The 20953-nt window shown below is 35.8% G+C and overlaps 1 protein-coding gene across 2 annotated transcripts in view; it reads left to right on the top strand.

Moving 5' to 3' along the window:
- znf598 (zinc finger protein 598) overlaps positions 1-20445 on the top strand; it is a 31462-nt gene extending 11017 nt beyond the window's left edge. Inside the window, exons 4-12 of one of the 2 annotated variants that reach the window (XM_039774468.1) lie at positions 356-567; positions 731-948; positions 2704-2821; positions 2941-3119; positions 3690-3777; positions 7742-8562; positions 13571-13721; positions 14337-14481; positions 18633-20445. In XM_039774468.1, coding sequence (XP_039630402.1) covers positions 356-567; positions 731-948; positions 2704-2821; positions 2941-3119; positions 3690-3777; positions 7742-8562; positions 13571-13721; positions 14337-14481; positions 18633-18998 — 2298 coding nt within the window. In that variant the 3' untranslated portion in view covers positions 18999-20445. The remainder of the gene's footprint in view (positions 1-355; positions 568-730; positions 949-2703; positions 2822-2940; positions 3120-3689; positions 3778-7741; positions 8563-13570; positions 13722-14336; positions 14482-18632) is intronic. The other variant, XM_039774469.1, reaches the window with a different exon arrangement.
- The last annotated feature ends 508 nt before the right edge of the window (positions 20446-20953 follow it).

Consider the following 20953-nt stretch of genomic DNA (forward strand, 5'->3'; position numbering starts at 1 on the left):
AAGATAAACCACCTATTGCCCTCCATAAATAGTTTGACTTCTATGTCCTCACTGTAAGTGGCTGGCAATTTGATCCTTTACATGTACAGGTAAAAGAACCTTAATTGTATCAAGTAAGATTGGAGTGAGGGACTTTTTTTTTTTTTAAATAAATATGTAAGCAGATAACTTGCTTTTATAATTGGAATAAGTTAGAAAGTGAAGAAGCACTAGAATTGTAAACCTTTACATAGGAACTTTTAAGTATCTTTTTAATGTTACATATTTATTATATTTAACAAAGTTTAAATTTTATTGCAGACTTAACATTAACTATCATTCAAGATTTAAGTCCATTTTTCCTCAAACCCTTCAGATATTTACTCATGAGCGCAAGTGGTACAGTCGTAAGGAACTGGCCCGACATCGCATGCAAGGTGATCCTGATGATACCTCTCACCGTGGACATCCTCTATGCAAATTCTGTGATGACCGCTATTTGGACAATGATGAGCTGCTAAAACATTTGAGAAGAGATCATTATTTCTGCCACTTTTGTGACTCTGATGGTGGTCAAGAATATTATAGGTATGTCAGATGTTCTGTTTTATTTGGTACGTGCTTTTAAAAAAAAAAAACAAAGTACAAAAATATTTCATTAACATCTAGAGTGTATAATAAATGCTCTAGTTTTTGTTCTGTTTTAGAAAAAAATGAATTGTAATACTGTATCTTTATGTGATATTTGCAGTGATTACGACTATCTTCGTGAACATTTCCGTGAAAAACATTTCCTTTGTGAGGAGGGAAGGTGCAACACTGAACAGTTTACACATGCATTTCGAACAGAAATTGATTATAAAGCACATAAAGCTGCTGCACACAGCAAAAACAGGGCAGAAGCTCGTCAAAACCGACATATAGACCTTCAGTTCACCTATGCTCCTCGGCATCAGCGACGTAATGAAGGTAAATTTTTGCAAGTAATATTGTACCTTTTATTATGAATAAAAATATGAGGCTTACAGCTTGCTTTTGTTTGGCTCTGCGGTATACATGTCAATATTAAAATCTGTGCATGGCATTATTATATGTTTTCAATTACTAGAAAATGTAGAAGCCTTAATTGAGACAGTTACTTTGGTTTTGATAGAAGTGTATGCTACTGTCATGCATATATGTTTGTAACATGCTAATTTCTGTTTCAGTTAATATTTGGTAATTTTCTCATAAAACTCAATTTTTCCAAAACAATAACCTTTAGAAGAAGAATAAATAACCCTAACCCTAATTTCTGCATGAACATTAGAATCCCTGAAGCCTACGAAAAACCTTTTAATCACGGCCCACCTTAAATTCCTTCGCACCTCTCCATTAGCATCTTTGTTTTGTAAGTGTGTCAATCTGCACAAGCAGTAAGCGGCCTGCTATCCCATCCCTTCCCAGCTCAAGTCTTCTTTATCTTGGTGGGAAGTGCCTGGAGTTATATAGGGTAAATAATATATCGTTATTTGGAACACATGCATTTCATGTGTGTTCCATGTCTACACCGATCTATGTAAATACAGAATGATTGGAAATGCAAGAAATGTTGAACACATACCTAAAACAAACTTTTTTCATGTTGTAGTATTAATGATAAAATTTTGACATACAGTGTATAATGTGTGAAGACTGAAGTCCAAATATCAAACACTTTCACAAAACATACACACATAACAAAACAAGTGCACTTTTAAACAAAAATATAACAGAAGAAAAATAAATAATTTTAGGGTACAATGCTGATACGACTGCTTTGGTAGTGCAGAGGTAAGAGCTGCTTGACTCATAATCAAGAAGTCACGGGTTCAAGCCTGGCTGCTTCCCAGAATTACCATTTTGAGTTGAGAGCTGCTCTTATTGTTACTATTATAGAATAAAAACATACATTTGATTCGAGTCTATAACAGCCAGTGTAAATTTATGGTACTTGTAAAAGTTAACTTTTTTTTTTTCCAGTTTTATTCTTTCAGTCACGTTCACACCCTCCCCAATCTGACACTGCGGTTCACCGCAGTCTGAATCTCTGCTCCTCTATCTCCCATATGTCCAAAACAAACTTTACGGCACAGTGCTTCTGATACAGTGTTCTGTCATTGGGTGAAACTAAACAAAAGGTGAATCTTAATACCAATATGAAAACGTTTTGCAACCTTGAAGGGCATATATTTTAGGGATACTTTGCTTTTGAAGGACTTAGAGATCTTTCTGTAATAGAGGCAAAAATTAATTTAAATATCAAGATATTTTTCACAACAATGTTAGCATAGCAGACCATCACAAGGACCCGCTAAACACAGGAGTAAATCAACAACAGAATGATTTAGATGGAACAACGTTTTTTGTTTTTTAACAATGGCTAAGAAAGTTGAGAGATGTGTTACTATGGCTGTTCATGTAAGAAATATTTATTTAAAAGATGTTTTATGAGGATAAATTTTCTAAAATGTTTTCTAACCATTTTGCAAGTCTGATAAGCAGATGGAGGTTATTTCTGCTAAAGAAGACTGCACCTTTTATTAATTACAAGGTTTCTTTTACTTTTTCAAGCCTGGACTATGAAAGTTTAAATAGTTTGTAGTGATTTGTGTTCTCTCAAGGGCAACCTTCAACATTGATTGCATTTAAATATGAAGATGTTTTAGTTTACATTAACTAATTTCTTGGTGTTTGTATGTTTAGGTGTTGTAGGTGGAGAAGATTATGAAGAAGTAGAGCGCTTTAATAGGAACTTGAGGGGAGCAAGAGGAGGAGGTCGAGGCGGTCAGCAAAACCTTAGAGGCAGCTGGCGCTACAATCGGTTAGTTAATTTGTAATTTGTCTTATGCAAAATATTACTTTTATTCAAACATTCTTTTAAGCAAGTTGTTACCGGCAGCTGCATGTTTTGGTATAGTGACCAGTTTCTTCATTTTTCAGAGAAGAGGAAGACCGAGAAATAGCTGCTGCCGTCAGAGCATCTGTTGCTGCACGTAGGAGGGAAGAAAAGAGACAAGCACAAGAAAGGGAACTCATAAAGCCGAAAAAAGAAGAAACTGTCGAAAACGAAGACTTCAAGAACTCCAGAAGTTTACCAAAACAAACTTCAGATATCCCAGGTAATGTGCTGTCACGGGAAATGGCTTGGTTTTGGTCATTCGGTATGGTGTTATTCTAATTCTGAATGTTTTGTATTAGTTTGCTCTACAGTCTTAAGAGCTTTATAAACCTTAACCCGTTAACTATTCTGGAGGGTCCATTTGTTGAATAATAGCATAAAGCGGAAAAACGTCATAAACATTTCCTGTGAAGTTGCCGTTTTTAAGCAAAGTATTTTACATTATGTGAGTAGCAGTATGATAGTGTGTGTGATTTCTCAGCAAACGTTTTTCCAGAACAGCAAGGAAATTATTTTGCATATATTACTTGCCCACAAGGAGTAGTTACAGATCTGACATACATAGAGTAAACATAAATGTTAAAATAATAGAAAAAAAGTCTGAAATGATCTCATTAGTTATTTAGTTATGTTTGACTAGTGGTCCAGTTTTTTTTTTTCTTGCAATATCAGTGTTATCATTTGTACCCGATTAATCTGTGTTACATTAATAAAAAATTCTCCTCACAATTTTGCTTTTATTTTTCTGTTGCTTTTGCGTTGTGGAGATAAACTGATTTCTTTTTAAAAGCAGGCAAAGATATTCCAGCTAAAACTGTTAACAATAATGGACCTTTGAGAGGTGAAGATTTCCCAGCATTAGGATCTGCTACTCCATGGTAAGAATTGCTAAACAAACTTTTAAAGTCTTTTAAAAGTGTAATATCTAATTTCTTAGGTTACCTCAGACTCAATAGTAATTGGGATATTTCAGTTAATGTATGACTTTCAATTCCAGATTATCTTACACACTGAAGAAACATTTTAAATTAAGACCCTAACATGTTTTATCTACAAAATGTTGTGTGATAAACTAAAAGGGAGAAATCTGGATGTATATTATATAGCTAATCTATCTAGATCTATATCTATTTTGGACCTTTTAAATTGTAAATTACTGTGAGTAAAAATGACTTCTAAAAGTGATTTTGTTTTAAAAAAAAAAAAAAAAAAGTATGTTTACTTACGAACATACAATAAGTTGGCAAGGCAACGACATTTGTAAAAACATAATTGTATATACTGTATATTGAAAAGTTAAACTGTGACCAGCATGCAAGGGTGACTTTGCTCTTTATGGTCTCAATATACAGTTGTGCTTGAAAGTTTGTGAACCCTTTAGAGTTTTCTGTATTTCTGCATAAATATGACCTAAAACGTCATCAGATTTTCACTGAAGTCCTAAAAGTAGATAAAGAGAAACCAGTTAAAAAATGAGACAAAAATATTATACTTGGTCATTTATTTATTTATTGAGGAAAATGATCGAATGTTACATAGTTTGAAGGTGAAATTCGAGTCAGGTGTTTTCAATCAATGGGATGACAATCAGGTGTGAGTGGGCATCCTGTGTTATTTAAAGAACAGGGATCTATCAAAGTCTGCTCTTCACAACACATGTTTGTGGAAGTGTATTATGGCAAGAACAAAGGAGATTTCTGAGGACCTCAGAAAAAGAGTTGTTGATGCTCATCAGGCTGGAAAAGGTTACAAAACCATCTCTAAAGAGTCTGGACTCCACCAATCCACGGTCAGATTGTGTACAAATGGAGGAAATTCAAGACCATTGATACCCTCCCCAGGAATGGTCGACCAACAAAGATCACTCCTAGAGCAAAGCGTGTAATAGTCGGCGAGGTCACAAAGGACCCCAAGGTAACTTCTAAGCAACTGAAGGCATCTCTCACATTAGCTAATGTTCATGTTCAAGAGTCCACCATCAGGAAAACACTTAACAACAATGGGGTGCATGGCAGGGTTGCAAGGAGAAAGCCACTGCTGTCCAAAAAAACACATTGCTGCTCGTCTGCTGTTTGCTAAAGATCACGTGGACAAACCAGAATGCTATTGGAAGAATGTTTTGTGGACGGATGAGACCAAAATAGAACTTTTTGGTTTAAATGAAAAGCGTTATGTTTGGAGAAAGGAAAACACTGAATTCCAGCATAAGAACCTTATCCCATCTGTGAAACATGGTGGTGGTATTATCATGGTTTGGGCCTGTTTTGCTGCATCTGGGCCAGGATGGCATGCCTTCATTGATGGAACAATGAATTCTGAATTATATCAGAGAATTCTAAAGGAAAATGTCAGGACATCTGTCCATGAACTGAATCTCAAGAGAAGGTGCGTCATGCAGCAAGACAATGACCCTAAGCACACAAGTCGTTCTACCAAAGAATGGTTAAAGAAGAATAAAGTTAATGTTTTGGAATGGCCAAGTCAAAGTCCTGACCTTAATCCAATCGAAATGTTGTGGAAGGACCTGAAGCGAGCAGTTAATGTGAGGAAACCCACCAACATCCCAGAGTTGAAGCTGTTCTGTACGGAGGAATGGGCAAAAATTTCTCCAAGCCGGTGTGCATGAATGATCAAAAGTTACCGGAAAGGTTTAGTTGCAGTTATTGCTGCAAAGGGTGGTCACACCAGATACTCAAAGCAAAGGTTCACATACTTTTGCCACTCACACATATGTAATACTAGCAAAATACCCGCACTTCGCAGCTTCGAAGTACTGCCTTAAAATTTTTATTAAGAAGAAAATTAAACCTTTTTAAACTGAGGGAAAATATACCAATAATTATTTGTTAAGGATCTCTTTGTATACCACATTGTGAGTTCGGCCCTCCGGTTGTAATATGACCAAGCTGTGCGCTGAGCTTACTCTTGAGCATGCAACGTACAGTTGGCCATGTGAACAGTAATCTTGTTTCAATTCTCACAGCTTGGATTGCTGCTGTCATAATCAGTTTGAGTTTCATGATTTGTTTCAATTACGACAGTATTTGTAGGACTTGTGTTGAAGAGACATTCGGCATCTGTCAAGCGTTGTAAGTATACAACCGGTTTCATCGATAACTTCACATCCAGCTTTTGAGAGTTTAAACATTCATAAACATCAAAGTGTCCACTACTGAAATCGTCACCTGTGAATCCAAGATGTTTAAGAGGCATTGGCGGTTGTTGAAAGGTGTAGAATATTTGGTCATTTCGGCACACTTGAAAGCGACAACCGAAAAATTCAGCGGCAGCCATCAACTCACATGCAGATGCATAGGTGAAGGGCTTAAGCATTTCACTCTTATAGTGCTCCTGTGTAGTATAATTATCTCCTGTACCGTCATCAGTCCACACCTTGAACCTGTCCCAGTCATTCAATACATAAGACACAATATTTCCCTGGATATCAAGAGTGAGCCTGATATGGCTGTGCAATATGTAACAAAGAGAATAGAAAAGGCAGGTGTCATCTCTGTAAGTGACAGTTCTTTGATCGATGGTGATCACCTCGATAGACATGTTAATGGGGGTACGTTTGGAATGATAAAGGAAATGGGTACCTGAACAATGTAAAGTAAGTCTAAAATACCTAAACAATAACTATAATCATAATAAATGAACAATAAAACGGTGGAGAAGCCGTGGATTAAATAAAAAGGCTGTAGTTATCAGCAGGGAGACGTGAATCCTGTGGGGAAGTAAGCAAGGAAGGGAATGTAGAGACCGGAGCGACGGATGGCCTTATATAGGCAGGCAGCCAACAACGTGGGAGGCGTTGGGATTGGGGACCCAATGCCGCCTCACACGGTGACCAAGCTGCAAGCTATGGACGTATATATGTACGCAAGTAGGATTCGGTTAGCGTTGGAAACCCACGTACCAAATTTCTTGAAGATGGGCCCATAAGTAACAAAGACCGTTGAAAAGTTCAATATGGCGGTCAACAGTGCCATCATACCACTGAAATAAGTACCAAATTTCTGCCTTCTACCTACATGGGAAGTTGGAGAATTAGTGACGTTGGAAAGTTCAATATGGCGGCCGACAGTGGCGTCATACCACCGAAATAAGTACGTACATTGGTTTCGGTTAGCGCAGGGAAGCTGCCTACCAAATTTCGTGAGGTTGGGGCCATAAATAAAGTTCAACATGGCGGACGTTGTCGACCGTTATCGAACATATTGTTCCGTTACGTGTAGAATTTCGAAATGAAACCTGTTTAACTTTTGTAAGTAAGCTGAAAGGAATAAGCCTGCCAAATTTCAGCCTTCTACCTACACTGGAAGTTGAAAAATTAGTGATGAGTGAGTGAGTCAGTGAGGGTTTTGCCTTTTATTAGTATAGATTTGATCATTTTCCTTAATAAATAAATGACCAAGTATAATATTTTTGTTTCATTTGTTTAACTGGTTTCTCTTTATCTACTTTTAGGACTTAAGTGAAAATCTGATGTTTTATGTCATATTTATGCAGAAATATAGAAAATTCTAAATGGTTCACAAACTTTCAAGCACAACTGTGTCCTGTTAATCACCATGTAGTTATGCTTTTGTCTCACTGATTTTTATGTTAAATTAGGTGAAAAAGGTTTTAACATATTACAGGTTCTCAGATATAATATTTGTGCACTTTCAGTAAGCCTAACATTTTTACAGTCTGATATATGAAAAGAATTGTTTTTTTTTTCTCTGCTTTCTCAGTGTCCTCAGAAAATTGTAGTTTTGTTTACAAAATTTTTATGAAATGATAGCTACACATATTTGACTATTTGTAACTTATTTTCTAATATCTTTCTTGTGTCAGTACTAATAAGTTGGCAGAAGTGAAACTAAAAGAGGATGATTTTCCAAGTCTATCAAGTACAGTGGTTTCTGGACCAATGACCCCAGCTTATACAGCAGCAACTAGAAAACAGTCTGCTTTCCAAGAAGATGACTTTCCAGCTCTAGTATCAAAAATAAAACCTCAGAAATCTTTGGGCAACACCTCTTCAGCTTGGGTGTCTTCTTCAAACAAGAATGTTTCTAATATTAGTCGGCCAGCTTCCTCTAATAGCCCAATCTCTGTGTTCCCCACCAAAACTAGCACCACTGCAGTTTCTACCTCTTCATTGTCCCAGCAAAAAAAGAAGACTGCATCCTCTAAAGGTAATAACAGACAAAATGATCGAGAGAAATCAATCCCCAGTTCAGATGAGGATGATGGGCAAGTTGGAAAGACCACTCAGGAGATTCGAAGTGTGCCAACCATGCTTGACATTTCCTCATTATTGACTGAGAAATCATCTGTTCAGTCTATCTCAAAAATAGGAAAGAGGAAGAAAGTAGGGGGAGAAAAACAAAATTCTTCAGCACTTCTAACTTCAGTAGAAACTGTTAAAAAGGTTTCCCAAAAGGAAAATGTTCCAGAGACTAAATCGCAACCTCTTCATTTTCCTCAGCCTATTAACAGCACATTAGTTAATGAAGATAACCTAATTATTGAGCACTTGGACAATTCTATAGAAAATAAGAATCCTCCTATTACAAGAGAGCCCCCTGGACTGAAAAAAACATTTTCTCTTGCCCCCAACTTGCTCCCTGATGAGGACTTCCCTGCACTACTACCTAAGCAGCCGCCACCAGGTACAGTATCTGCTACTTTTGTGTGTTTTTACTGCTTTGGTTCAGATAATTATAAGACTTTAAAGTTTTTCAATTCAGATTTTAGTTTGCCAGTGCCATAATGTATCTCTTATGCAAAGGTGTAATGATATAAAGTTGTTACAGTATGGTACTGTCTCCCTAAATAGCTGAAGAGTTTTTCAATCTGTGTACATTACTAGATTGTTAAGGCCATACATTTTTATAATTCTTGGCTAAAAACTTTCAAACTCAAAATTCTCTAACTTCATACATACCATGGTACAGAAAAAATGCATGTGTATCTCCTTAATTTGTATTAGAATTTTTCTCCAAAATAATGGTTAAGAGACAGCTCTGTTTCAGCATTAACCACTATGTCAGATTTTACTTATGTCAGAATTAGCTTAACACATGGGAAATTTTGAGTTTTAAATTTTTTAGCTTACAAAGTGTATGTGTACTAATGGCCTCAACAATACATGTTGCATCATCTGCCACTCATTCTTTTTTAATATCTCATAAGTGCACATCTAGAATGTAAACTTAAAATCTTTCAGTGACAGCATTTTTGGTGTTAACATACTATAGAACATTTTTTTCCAACAAATACTTCAAATGATTCAATGGTGAGCTCAAACTTTATAATGTTTGAATGTTTGTGTTTATGTATTGCTGTCATTAAAAATAAAATTAAAATTTGTAATTTGACTATAATAGAAGGTGGTTTCAGAATGTGCAGTGTAACTACAACCAAGAGAATAATGGAAATACTCCGTTAATCACTTCTTATCAAACCTGCTTAGGCAGAAGCCATCATTGTACACTCACGCCTTCTAATAATAATCTGATTTAGAGTTTCCAATTAACCTAGGACATGGGAAGAATGTACAAACACCACAAAGTCTGTGTTCACTTAAAAATGGAAATAATTAAAAGTTAATTACAGTACTTTGGATTCCAGAAGCAATAATTTGTTCATTAATTTTCTTCATATTTAATCCAACTCTGGCTTTGAAAGACTTGAATCTGTCATAACACTGGGTGCCAAGGCAAAATTAATAAAAGGCTAAGCTATCTGCCTGTACGTATGCACTTTTATAATCGGAACTCCAGCTTCCATGTATCACTGTCTGTACAATGTGAACCACATTCTGAATGAGTTCAAATATGTTCAAATATACTTATATGCTTAGCAATGATTAGTTAGAAAATGTTTGTATGGTGCGACTTTCAGTAGCATTCAGGGACTTGAAAGATGGATCATTTACAATTTTTATTATATACTTCATCATAGGTTGAAATTGCATTTTCATTTTGTTAATATTCTATTTAATAAGTCTTGTTTGGAAATCACAATTCTGTGCAAAAGTCTGGACAAATTACATACTTTGTTGACATTTGAAATCATCTCCAGAGAATGGAACATATGACACTGTATAATTAAATTAATCTGCATTTAAGCCCTACTTTAATGTCCTGTATGCACTTACTCTGTTCATTTACTGTTGAAGTTGTATTTACTGGTTTTTTGTTTTTTTTTACTTAAAATGACAACAGAAATGTAATTTGGCCAGGGGTGCCAAAACGTTTGCATTGAAATATGTAATGTAATTATTTGCATTAATACAGTAATAAGTAAAATGCTTATCTTTAGTGGAATTCTAGAATATCGTTTGCTTAAAAAAAAATACCCAAAAAAGTAGCAGAAACAAAACTTTATTCATAGACACCATAGTCCAATTGATGTGATGTTATTGGTTTTGAAAGCTTGTAGTTAATTGTACTTCACATTTCTTAAATGTAAAATTTTGGAAAGAAGTTTTCAATGATGAGTAACAGTCTGTTTTGAAGTCTATGTAGGTATGCAGTAGAGGTGACAGGAATTTGTCCAGGTACATGAGCAGCTCTGTTGGCATTTCAATAATTTGCATTCAGAATTTGCTGAAGAAGGGGCCTGAGTTGCCTCGAAAGCTTGCATATTGTAATATTTTTAGTTGGCCAATAAAAGGTGTCATTTTGCTTGACTTGTACCGTTAAGACTGACTGTTGGATGTGGAAAACGAGAATGATATAGTGGAAACTGCCCCATTCTCAAGGCGAAAATTAATCAGTTGAGTTGGGTTAGATGTTTTGTAATAAAAAAAAATGTGTATGCACTGTTTGAAAACTCACTGAAAGGGCAGTAAATTTTAACAAAAAGGTCCTTCCAAAAGTAAACCTTAATATTTCAGAGACTGTAATAGCAAATATTTGTATGTTTAAAGCAGTCCTGTTAAGGGTATAGAGGAATTTTACACAGGAAAGTTTATTTTAATAACTGGGTTTAATAGGTGTTCGAACTAGCTGTGATACACATCTGAGATGGGTTGAAATCTAAGTAATTAACATAGACCTCAGCATTACTATTTGTAGTGCACCATCTATTGGAATGTGTTTTGCAATGTACATAGCATTTGTATTATCGTGGTATTTCCCTCCACTTGCCCTTTTACCTGTTTCTTCAAGGGTAAGGGTTCTCGTCAAGTTCGTTATCGGGTTGGTCTACTGTTGCACTTTAAGATGAACACACACACACATAGATAAACACACACACAGACCCTAACCACAACAGTGCTCCATGAATGACACACACACGCTGATTAACCCTTAGCACTTTAAACCACACAAGTGCTATAGGAATAACAGCCTGTCATTCAGCACTTCAAGAGACTTACTTATTTTCGGCACGAACAACAATACGATGTTTTAGTGATATCTCAGACCTAAATATTACTTTTGGTCTACAAGAATACATTTAAACATACAAAGACTCCGCACTCTTGACTATAGGCCATTCATCAGCCAAGAATACTTTCTTTCTCATATTTGTTCCTTCTGTTGAGTATACTGCTCTTCACTCTCAGCCATATAAACCTCGCAGCACAGAAATAATGGCAAAAATCCGGCTGTCACCAGGTGCTCAAAGAAATCTAACTTATTACTTCAATCACTCTAGACATTAAGACAAACCACTGAAAGTTAAAAGCAGCATGGTATTTATTACAAGAATAATAATACCACAAGAAAAAAGAATACTAGAAAATAGGTAGTGATAGGAAAGTCTGAATATATATAGTCTTTAGAAAAAGCTTACGAAAAAGTTACAGATGACAAGGATGAATGTCCCAGGGAGGCGTTTGATTTAGCAATCGATGTTCATGATGCGTTTCTGACGACCAGAGCCGTCTTCGTCCGTTCCTCTTCTTCTTTCTTCTTCTCCCTTTGCTTCTCTTTCTTCTCCCTTTGCTTCTCTCCTTTATTCCAAACCAAGGCATATTTATTATGAAATGTCAAGCCTTGGTTTCACAACACATGCACCTGATTGGCTGGCTGTCCAAATGATTGATGAATTAATTCAGTGTCCGTTTTCCCACACAACAAAACCTTTGATGTACTCGGAGGCATCAGTAGTTCTTCCTGTCCTAGGCTATAAAGCAAATTTTGTTCCAGATGTCCATCCATCAATAGCCTGAGGTATCAGCTCAGCATCCTTTCCCAGGCTATAAAACCAAATTAGCATGAAGCTATGAACAAGTGTTATAAAAGTAAGGTGTAAGGGAAGAAAACCTGCTTTAATTTAATTTCATCTGTTGTCTTGTCTTGAACAAAATATAATGGAAACCAAAATGTACAGATTTTATACACCATAACAGCATTACAATACATTGCATTTGTCATTTCAACATTTGGTACATCACAAGCATTTGTAGTTGTAAAATACATTACTACAATTATTTGTGACATGCCATCTGTTGGCATGATAAAAGCAATGCATACTATATTTCTCTGTTATGGGTATTTGGCATGTGATTCATAAAAGCAGTAATAGCACTGACACCTGCGAAGAGTTGTTACTTTTTATTATTATACTAGCTGTACTACCCATCTAAGACATGTTGAAGTCCAAGTAATCAACATACACTTCAACGTTAATGTTTGCAGTGCACCATGCAATACACATGTCTCTGTTATGTCATTTGGTATGGGATTCATAAAAGCATTGTTAATATTTGTGATGTGCCAACTATTGGAATGACAAATGTAATGTACTTTATTACTAAAAATGTTTATGATGCACAGGCTGTTGGAATTACAGAGACATAGCATCTGGACAGACACGCAAACAATTATCATTTTATTACGGTTGGTTTTCATCAGCAAACATGCATAATATTGAGTTTTCTTTACTTTTAAAGAATTGGCTGAGTGATCAATCCATTTTTGTTCAGGACAAATGTTACCAGTATAGCTGAAGCCTATCCTTGCAGCTGCCCTCAGTTGGGTGCCAGGGTATAAATAGTATAAATAAAGCACATGCCATAATTATTTCTAATAGTGGACTTTTGATTAAACAACATACAAATTTAAATTGAAGCCTTAAAATGAAAACAAACATACAGGAGAAACTACCAGCCTTGTGAAGGCAATGCAAATAAATAATAACATATATTCAAGAAGTAAGAAAATCAGTGGATCATCTGCGTATACTTCTAAATGTTAAAAAATTGATTTTTTTTTTCTTCCCTCAAACAGTACATTAAAGTGGGGCCCAAATCCAAATTCTTTTAGTGCATGTTGCATTCTCTGGGCCCAGTTTATATTGTTTTTCCATTGCAGAGTGTGTTTCTATGAATTGAGCTGGCCTTTCCACACTAAATGCTAAAGGGGGGCGCCTTCCCATGCTGATTCATCAGATACCAGCCATACATTGCCTTTCCTTTCAGGCAGTACTTCTGATTTGAAAGCACTATCAATGTAATTTGCCATCCCATACTGCTGCAGAATTCCACTATATCACCATTGTCTTTACACAAATTTTACTAAAGTTCATTTCATTTTTTGCTTATGTTAATCATCGCCAAATGAATTACAGTACCTAATAAATAATGTTGAAGCTATCTCTTATTTCATATTTTACAATCCATCATGAAGGTACATTTTTAAATCTTTGTGTTCTGTTTTTATACAGGATTTAGTGCTGCATTTCCATTGAAGAATGGACCTGCAAATATCTCTCCTCCTCCAGGATATCTAGCACCTGCTAGCAAACCACCTCCAGGCTTTACTGGAGTCCCATTAAACATAAATACATCAGAAAATGCAAATTCTATAGTTGGCAAGTAAGTTATTATAAGGTGTTAATTTTCTTGGAAATTTTATTACTAAAGGGCAATAGTGCCACATAGCAAAAAAAATCTAATGCAATGGCCTTCATCACATATTAATTTTAAATGTCTTCTGTTACTGGAGCAGTTTTTAAATTTGAGAGTGGTTTCACATTTTGAAATTGGGAATCTAGCTGCCAGTTCATGTAGATTAACCTTTTTGACTAAAAAAAAACAAATATTTTAGTAAAGATTAGTCATTTTTAACAGTTAAGAGAATTAAAATTGTATAATTTCTGTCTAAACATCTAATGGCACATCCATACAAAAATATGTTTTGACACTTTTCTAAGACGAGGTATTAAGTTGAGCCATCTCTGTAGGGCAAATTTCAGTAAGGATTTTTACAGCAGGATATACTTTACCACATTATAATCTGTCAAGAAACCAAAGTAAGTAATTTAATGGTGCCTTATAAACATTTTGGGGTAATCTCACATATAATCGACATCTTAACATTGTGTGTTGTTTATCAGATGTAAAGAATTTCACAATACTGTCGTCTCTTTGTTTTTATTGCTTCCTGTCAGCAGTGCATGTAGGATTCATTATTGTTTTATTGTCTTGCAGATCTGCATCCACCACAGGAATGTACACTGTTCCTGACAATTTTCAGCAACGTAATATGGAACTCATACAAACCATTAGAAATTTTCTCCAAAATGAGGAGTCAAAGTTTAATGAGTTTAAAACTTACTCAAGACAGTTCAGACAGGTATGGAGGCTAATTTTTTAAAATATTAAAACAATTTGGGGGTTGATGTGAATAAAAGATAATGAATTGACTGTTTAAGAAAAAACGTATTTGGATACAGAAGACTTCATTAAACGCAAAATAAATGTAAAATTATGTACACCCAGGTTAACGAGTTTTCTGTTAAAATGATGAAAAAGTAAACTTCTGCACCAAGATTTTTCTACTGTTTTATCTTCCTTAAAGTGAAAAAAAATTACAATGTAATGAAAACACAGACAAGTTTGGACTTGGGGAAACCTTCAGCTTTAATTTTAATTCAACCAAGCTGTCATTAAGTATAATGAAATATTGGGTTACTACATGTTTATCAGCATTGAATGTTGTCTTATGCTACACAATATGAGGTTGTACACTGCAAAATGTTTGCCAAAATACAACAAGGGGCAAGGGCATTTCAGTTAGACCTTTATTTAAGATAGATATATGCTCCATATTATACAGTGAAATATTTCTGCTGTTAAAATGACAATACACCATGAACAATGTTAAAAGGATTATGTCAATGTTTAAAGTAAAGTTGTCCAAAAGTAAAATAGCGCATAGGTAGTTTGTTACTAAATCTCAAATAATCGGAAAGTTTGAAAACTTAAAAAAAAAAAAAATGGCAGTTATCTTAATGAGGGTATGAGGCGCAATTTATGCCAGTGTTTTATGCACCGGCAAAAGGAGTTGGCATATCCAATCTATACTAATAAAAGGCAAAGCCCTCACTGACTCACTCATCACTAATTCTCCAACTTTCTGTGTAGGTAGAAGGCTGAAATTTGGCAGGCTTATTCCTTACAGCTTACGTACAAAAGTTAAGCAGGTTTCATTTTGAAATTCTACACGTAACGGTCATAACGGTCGACAACGTCCGCTATGTTGAACTTTCTTATTTATGGCCCCATCTTCACGAAATTTGGTAGGCGGCTTCCGTGCGCTAACCGAAACCGATGTACGTACTTATTTCGGTGGTGTGACGCCAATGTCGGCCGCCATATTGAACTTTCCAATGTCACTAATTCTCCAACTTCCCGTGTAGGTAGAAGGCTGAAATTTTGCAGGCTCATTCCTTACAGCCTACTTACAACAGTTAAGCAGGTTTCATTTCGAAATTCTACGCATAACGGTCATAACAGTCGACAACGTCCACCATGTTGAACTTTCTTATTTATCGCCCCATCTTCACAAAATTTGGTAGACGGCTTCCCTGCGCTAACCGAAACCAATGTACGTACTTATTTCGGTGGTATGACGCCACTATCAGCCGCCATATTGAACTTTTCAATGGTCTTTGTTACTTATGGGGCCCATCTTCAAGAAATTTGGTACGCGGGTTCCCAACGCTAACTGAATCCTACTTATGTACATATATACGTCCATAGCCTGCAGCTATCGAGGTGATCACCATCGATCAAAGAACTGTCACTTACCGAGTGGTTTCCATGCCTGGAGATGGCACCTGCCTTTTCCATTCTCTGTGTTACATATTGCAAGGCCATATCAGACTCACTCTTGATATCCGGAGGAACATTGTGTCTTATGTATTGAATGACTGGGACAGGTTCAAGGTGTGGACTGATGATGGTACAGGAGATAATTATACTACACAGGAGCACTATAAGAGTGATATGGTTAAGCCCTTCACCTATGGTTCTGCATCTGAGTTGATGGCTGCCGCTGAATTGTTCGGTTGTCGCTTTCACGTATACCAAAATGGCCAAATATTTTACACCTTTTGACAACCACCAATGCCTCTTAAACATCTTAGATTCACAGGTGACGATTTCAGTAGCGGACACTTTGATCTTTATGAATGTTTAAACTCTCAAAAGCTGGATGTGAAGTTATCGATGAAACCGGTTGTATGCTTACAGCACTTGACAGATGCTGAATGTCACTTCAACACAACAAGCCCAGCAAATACTGTCGTAATTGAAACAAACCATAAAACTCAAACCGATTATGACAGCAGCAATCCAAGCTGTTAGATTTCAGACAAGATTACTTTTCACATGGCCAACTGTACGTTGCATGATCAAGAGTAAGCTCGGCGCATAACTTGGTCATATTACAATTGGAGGGCAGAACTTACAACGTGGCATACAAAGAGATCCTTAACAAATAATTATTGGTATGCTTCCCCTCAGTTTAAAAGGTTTAATTTTCTTCTTAAGAAAAATTTTAAGGCAGTACTTCGCCGCTGCAAAGCGCGGGTATTTTGCTAGTATAAGATAAAGTATATGTGGTTCTATTCTGGGTCGTTTTGTGGAGACATTATTCATTCTCTGTGGTCATATACAGTGGAACCTCGGGTCATGATCGTAATTCATTGCAAAACTCTGTTTGTAAACCGATTTGTTTGTGACCCGAAGTAATTTCCCCCATAGGATTGTATGTAAATACAATGAATCCGTTCCAGACCGTACGAACTGTATGTAAATATATTTTTTTCAAAGATTTTTAAGCACAAATATAGTTAATTATACCATTGAATGCACAGTGTAATAGTAAACTAAATGTAAAAACATTGAATAACACTGAGAAAACCTTGAACAGAGAAAACTAACATTGCAAGAGTTCACGCTAAGGCCTTCCGAACCAGCTCGCTGTAAACACTTTTTTTTTTTTAAACACAGGGAAAAAATGAACATTTGAAAAATCCTTAATTTATACAAAAGCTAATCGTAAACAACTAAGAAAGCTAACTTTGCATGAGTCGAGTTCTGGCATGAAGGAAGTGAGCAGGAAGCTGGGTGGAGAGGAGATTACAGTTTTGAGGTAAAGTCCCTCTGCGCAATGCATGTCTGACTGAGAACAGTGTACCTACAGGGAGAGACTGAACATGTTCGTAAATCACCAGCGTGTACGAACTGGAAGGGAAATGAAATAGAGCACAAAGAGTTCACAGCGAATGCATATGGAGAGACTGAACACATACAGAAATCATCAACGCGTACGAACCGGAAGGGAAGCTGGCTTGTTTGTCACCCGAGTGTGTGGTCGTGAACAGATGCAAAAGTTTGGCGAACTTTTTAGTCGTAACCTGATTTGTACGTGGTCCGAGACGTGACCCGAGGTTCCACTGTACATATATAGCCCTTTCAGAATCACTTTTGATACTCCTTGAGTAACCTCTTTCATAGAAATGGTACTTAATCTCAGTAACCAATGAGATTAAATTATTTTTATTTAAGCAGATAAGATATCCTTGGAAATCTTTCACTTCTGTTTTCTTGTCATCTTATCTTGTTTCCAATACAGCATCAGAAAATATAATGTATCCTCTTATCTCCTCATGTATGTGTTGGCATGTTTCATTTTAAATATTTTTTGCATATTATTATAGTTACGTTGCAAGTATATTTTTTCCAGTTAGCTCCACAATAAAAAAAAAAAAAAAAAGCTGGTAGTGAAGGAAACCCACATCTAAATATTTGTCTCATATATTCTATTCCTTGTGAGTTAATTTTGGTAGGCCAAATTAACATTAATGGATGGATTTTTTTTTTTTATGTGCTTTTTTATAGTTCAGTTTATCAAATTGCATGCACTCCATGTCTGGAGTTTTTTTTTTTTTCCTGTTTTTTCTGTCCACCCTGGCCATCAGACCTTACTCCTTTTCTATGTTAAATAATGTTGTCTTATTTTAATTTCTTATTTTGTCTTTTATTTTTCTTTTCTTCATTATGTAAAGCACTTTGAGCTATTTTTTGTATGAAAATGTGCTATATAAATAAATGTTGTTTATGTAACTACCCACATTCCCTCATTGTGGAAAAAATAATGAAGGAGAATGTATTGATTTTCCTGAAGATTTTGACCTGCCATTATTTGGTCACTTTTGGCTGTAAAATGTTCAGTCTGTGTCGCCTGGTATTCATTTCACATTCCCATGCTTAAAATTAAAGAAATACCAAATAGTTTTTTTTAGCACTGATGTTTCTGGTCGGTTCCCTGCATGTATTAAAATGCACATTGTACCAAAATAATGGTCTATACGTGAGCAAGACTTTCTGCATTAAGACATACACTTTATTAAACAAAACATATACAAAAGTGTTCCATGTATTCTTGCTTTTGTATAATTGTTTTAATAAAGGTTAATCTGTTTTTATTTATTTCAGGGCCAGATGTCTGCTACTCACTATCACAAAAGCTGCCAAGAGCTACTGGGTGACAATTTCAAGTTGGTATTTAATGAACTGCTTGTGTTATTGCCTGACACTAGCAAGCAACAAGAGCTGCTCTCTGCCCACAGGGACATTTGTCTTCAGGAGAATCAGGGCTGTAACAAACCTAAAAAGAACAAAACACATGCTTGGCAATCAAATTCCACCTCCAGCAACAAGAACAGCTTAGAACTGGACTGCCAGGTCTGTCCCCATTGCCTTCAGGTCCTCGCCGAAAAGGACTTTGTTGCTCACAAAATCATACATAGGGAGGATGACGATTTTCCTTCACTGCAAGCAATAAGCAAAATCATTAGTTAGCTAAGCAAATGAATTTACATCCACTATGCAAAGTGTCTCCGCAATGCTACAAGAGCCGAAGCTTTTCAGCTAAAAGTAGTTAAGGTTAACGGTTGTTGGCCGGTCTTGCTTACACCAAATGGCTACAAGAAAAAGAATGTTAAAGAAAATTGACAGGATTTAAGGGAAGTTGCAGTAAAAAAAAAATTGTGCAAGAGTTACAGTTAAAAGTGATTCAGTTCCTCACTTAGTAGTTTTGTCTAAATGGAGAAGTTTAATTTTAAGGTGTCTCAAGTATTGCTGCTGAACGATGCAGAGTACTGGACCTCTGACAAAATGACAAATGTTCAAAACGGAAAGTAGACTAAGCTTACTTGAAAATGTGTTGGGTTTCAAGGGGCTGATACACCTGAATGAAATCCTACATTTTGAAAATACTGTATAAAGATATGCATTTGAGGCTTAACTATTTCTGTAAATTTGAATTGTAAAATCTAATGTATAAATTCACTATTTAAGTTGTTTTGCATTGATAAAAGTAATTAGTGCTGGACACAGAGTAATACAAAAAATACTAAAATCTAGGATAGTTACACATAGCACTTGTACTTGGTCAGGAACAGTAAAGTTATATTGAAATGATGAGAAAAGGCGGGCATTGGCAAGAGAATTGGCATCATTCAATAGCTGTTTAAAACTGTCATTTAAGAGTTTATTAAATCTGTAAATGGTACAGAAAGTACTTCAAGACTTGCTTGTGGTGTTTGTTACAGTTTTCATGGGCAAATATAAAATGACCAATTAGATTTTTTTATGGAAGTAAGGAGCAGTTGCATGTCAGTTGGGAGTCTGTCTTAAGTTGTAGTCTTCTATTCAGAGAGGCCAAGAAATTCAAACTGGATGATCAGTTAATGTATTGCTTGATGACTTGCTTTTCTGGGTAATGTGTTGTCAGTGTTTAATACAGGATTCTGTGTTTTCCACCTAAATATTTGTAGCCTTGAAACAAAGTGCTATGGCAACTTTAACACTTTGATCTCCCGGTAAATAGAATAGCATCATTTGGGACAATCTGGTCTGAAGTGCTGATACTTGTTTCCAGCTCTCAATATTTTCAGGAACGCGTTTTAATTACCAAGTCAACATTCCTTGGTTTGTTTTGCTTAAAAGTACTGCTGCTAATCCAAGAGTTCTCAGTGTGGTGTCATTTAAATCACCTAAATGTATCTAATATGTAGACTGCCAGCAGTTATAATTATATGACAGGTCTTTATTTGTTATAAGGGAGATTAAATTCTGAAAGACAAATTTATAAAAATTGTGTTATTTAAAATAACCAAATGTGAGTGGTTTGTGCAGCAGCAATGTTAAACAAAAAGTAAAAATGAAAAGTTACAGGCATGTGAAAATGACAACCGTCCCCCACCGTAATCATGTTTTCAAATAAAATGTTTCCATTCAAAAGACAGACTGTCTTGGATTTAGTTGTCATCATTGCCACTTCAAGAAAAAAAAAATATCTTTCCCATCGTTGGTTTTGTATCAGCCCAGTGAGGAAAGTGTTTTATGTCCATACACTGGGATCTAATTTGTATAATGCTGGCATGCACAATGAGCCTCATGGGCATGTAAATGATTACCACTAGATGACTGGGCCCATCGGGTCCTCTGTATTTTCAAGAACAAAAAACAGGAGGGCTACCTCTGGATGCTTCAATTTCCCATAAACCACAACAAGAACAGCTTCATGACTCATTTATTAATGGTATAAGCAACTGAACTGAGTTGAGGTTTGCAAGGATATCATCATAACTGTTGAACGAGTCATGGAAAGCCCAAATGGAGTAATAAAGGAACAGATGACCATGTGATATATTATCAAATTTCTTGTGTCATGCTTTCTGCCATCTCCAGAATTGTCTTCTCTTCCACAGAACACTAGGTAATGGTCTGGATCATATGGTCAGCTACTTGAG

This window comes from Polypterus senegalus, chromosome 13 (genome assembly GCF_016835505.1).
Source record: "Polypterus senegalus isolate Bchr_013 chromosome 13, ASM1683550v1, whole genome shotgun sequence".
Lineage (NCBI taxonomy): Eukaryota > Metazoa > Chordata > Cladistia > Polypteriformes > Polypteridae > Polypterus > Polypterus senegalus.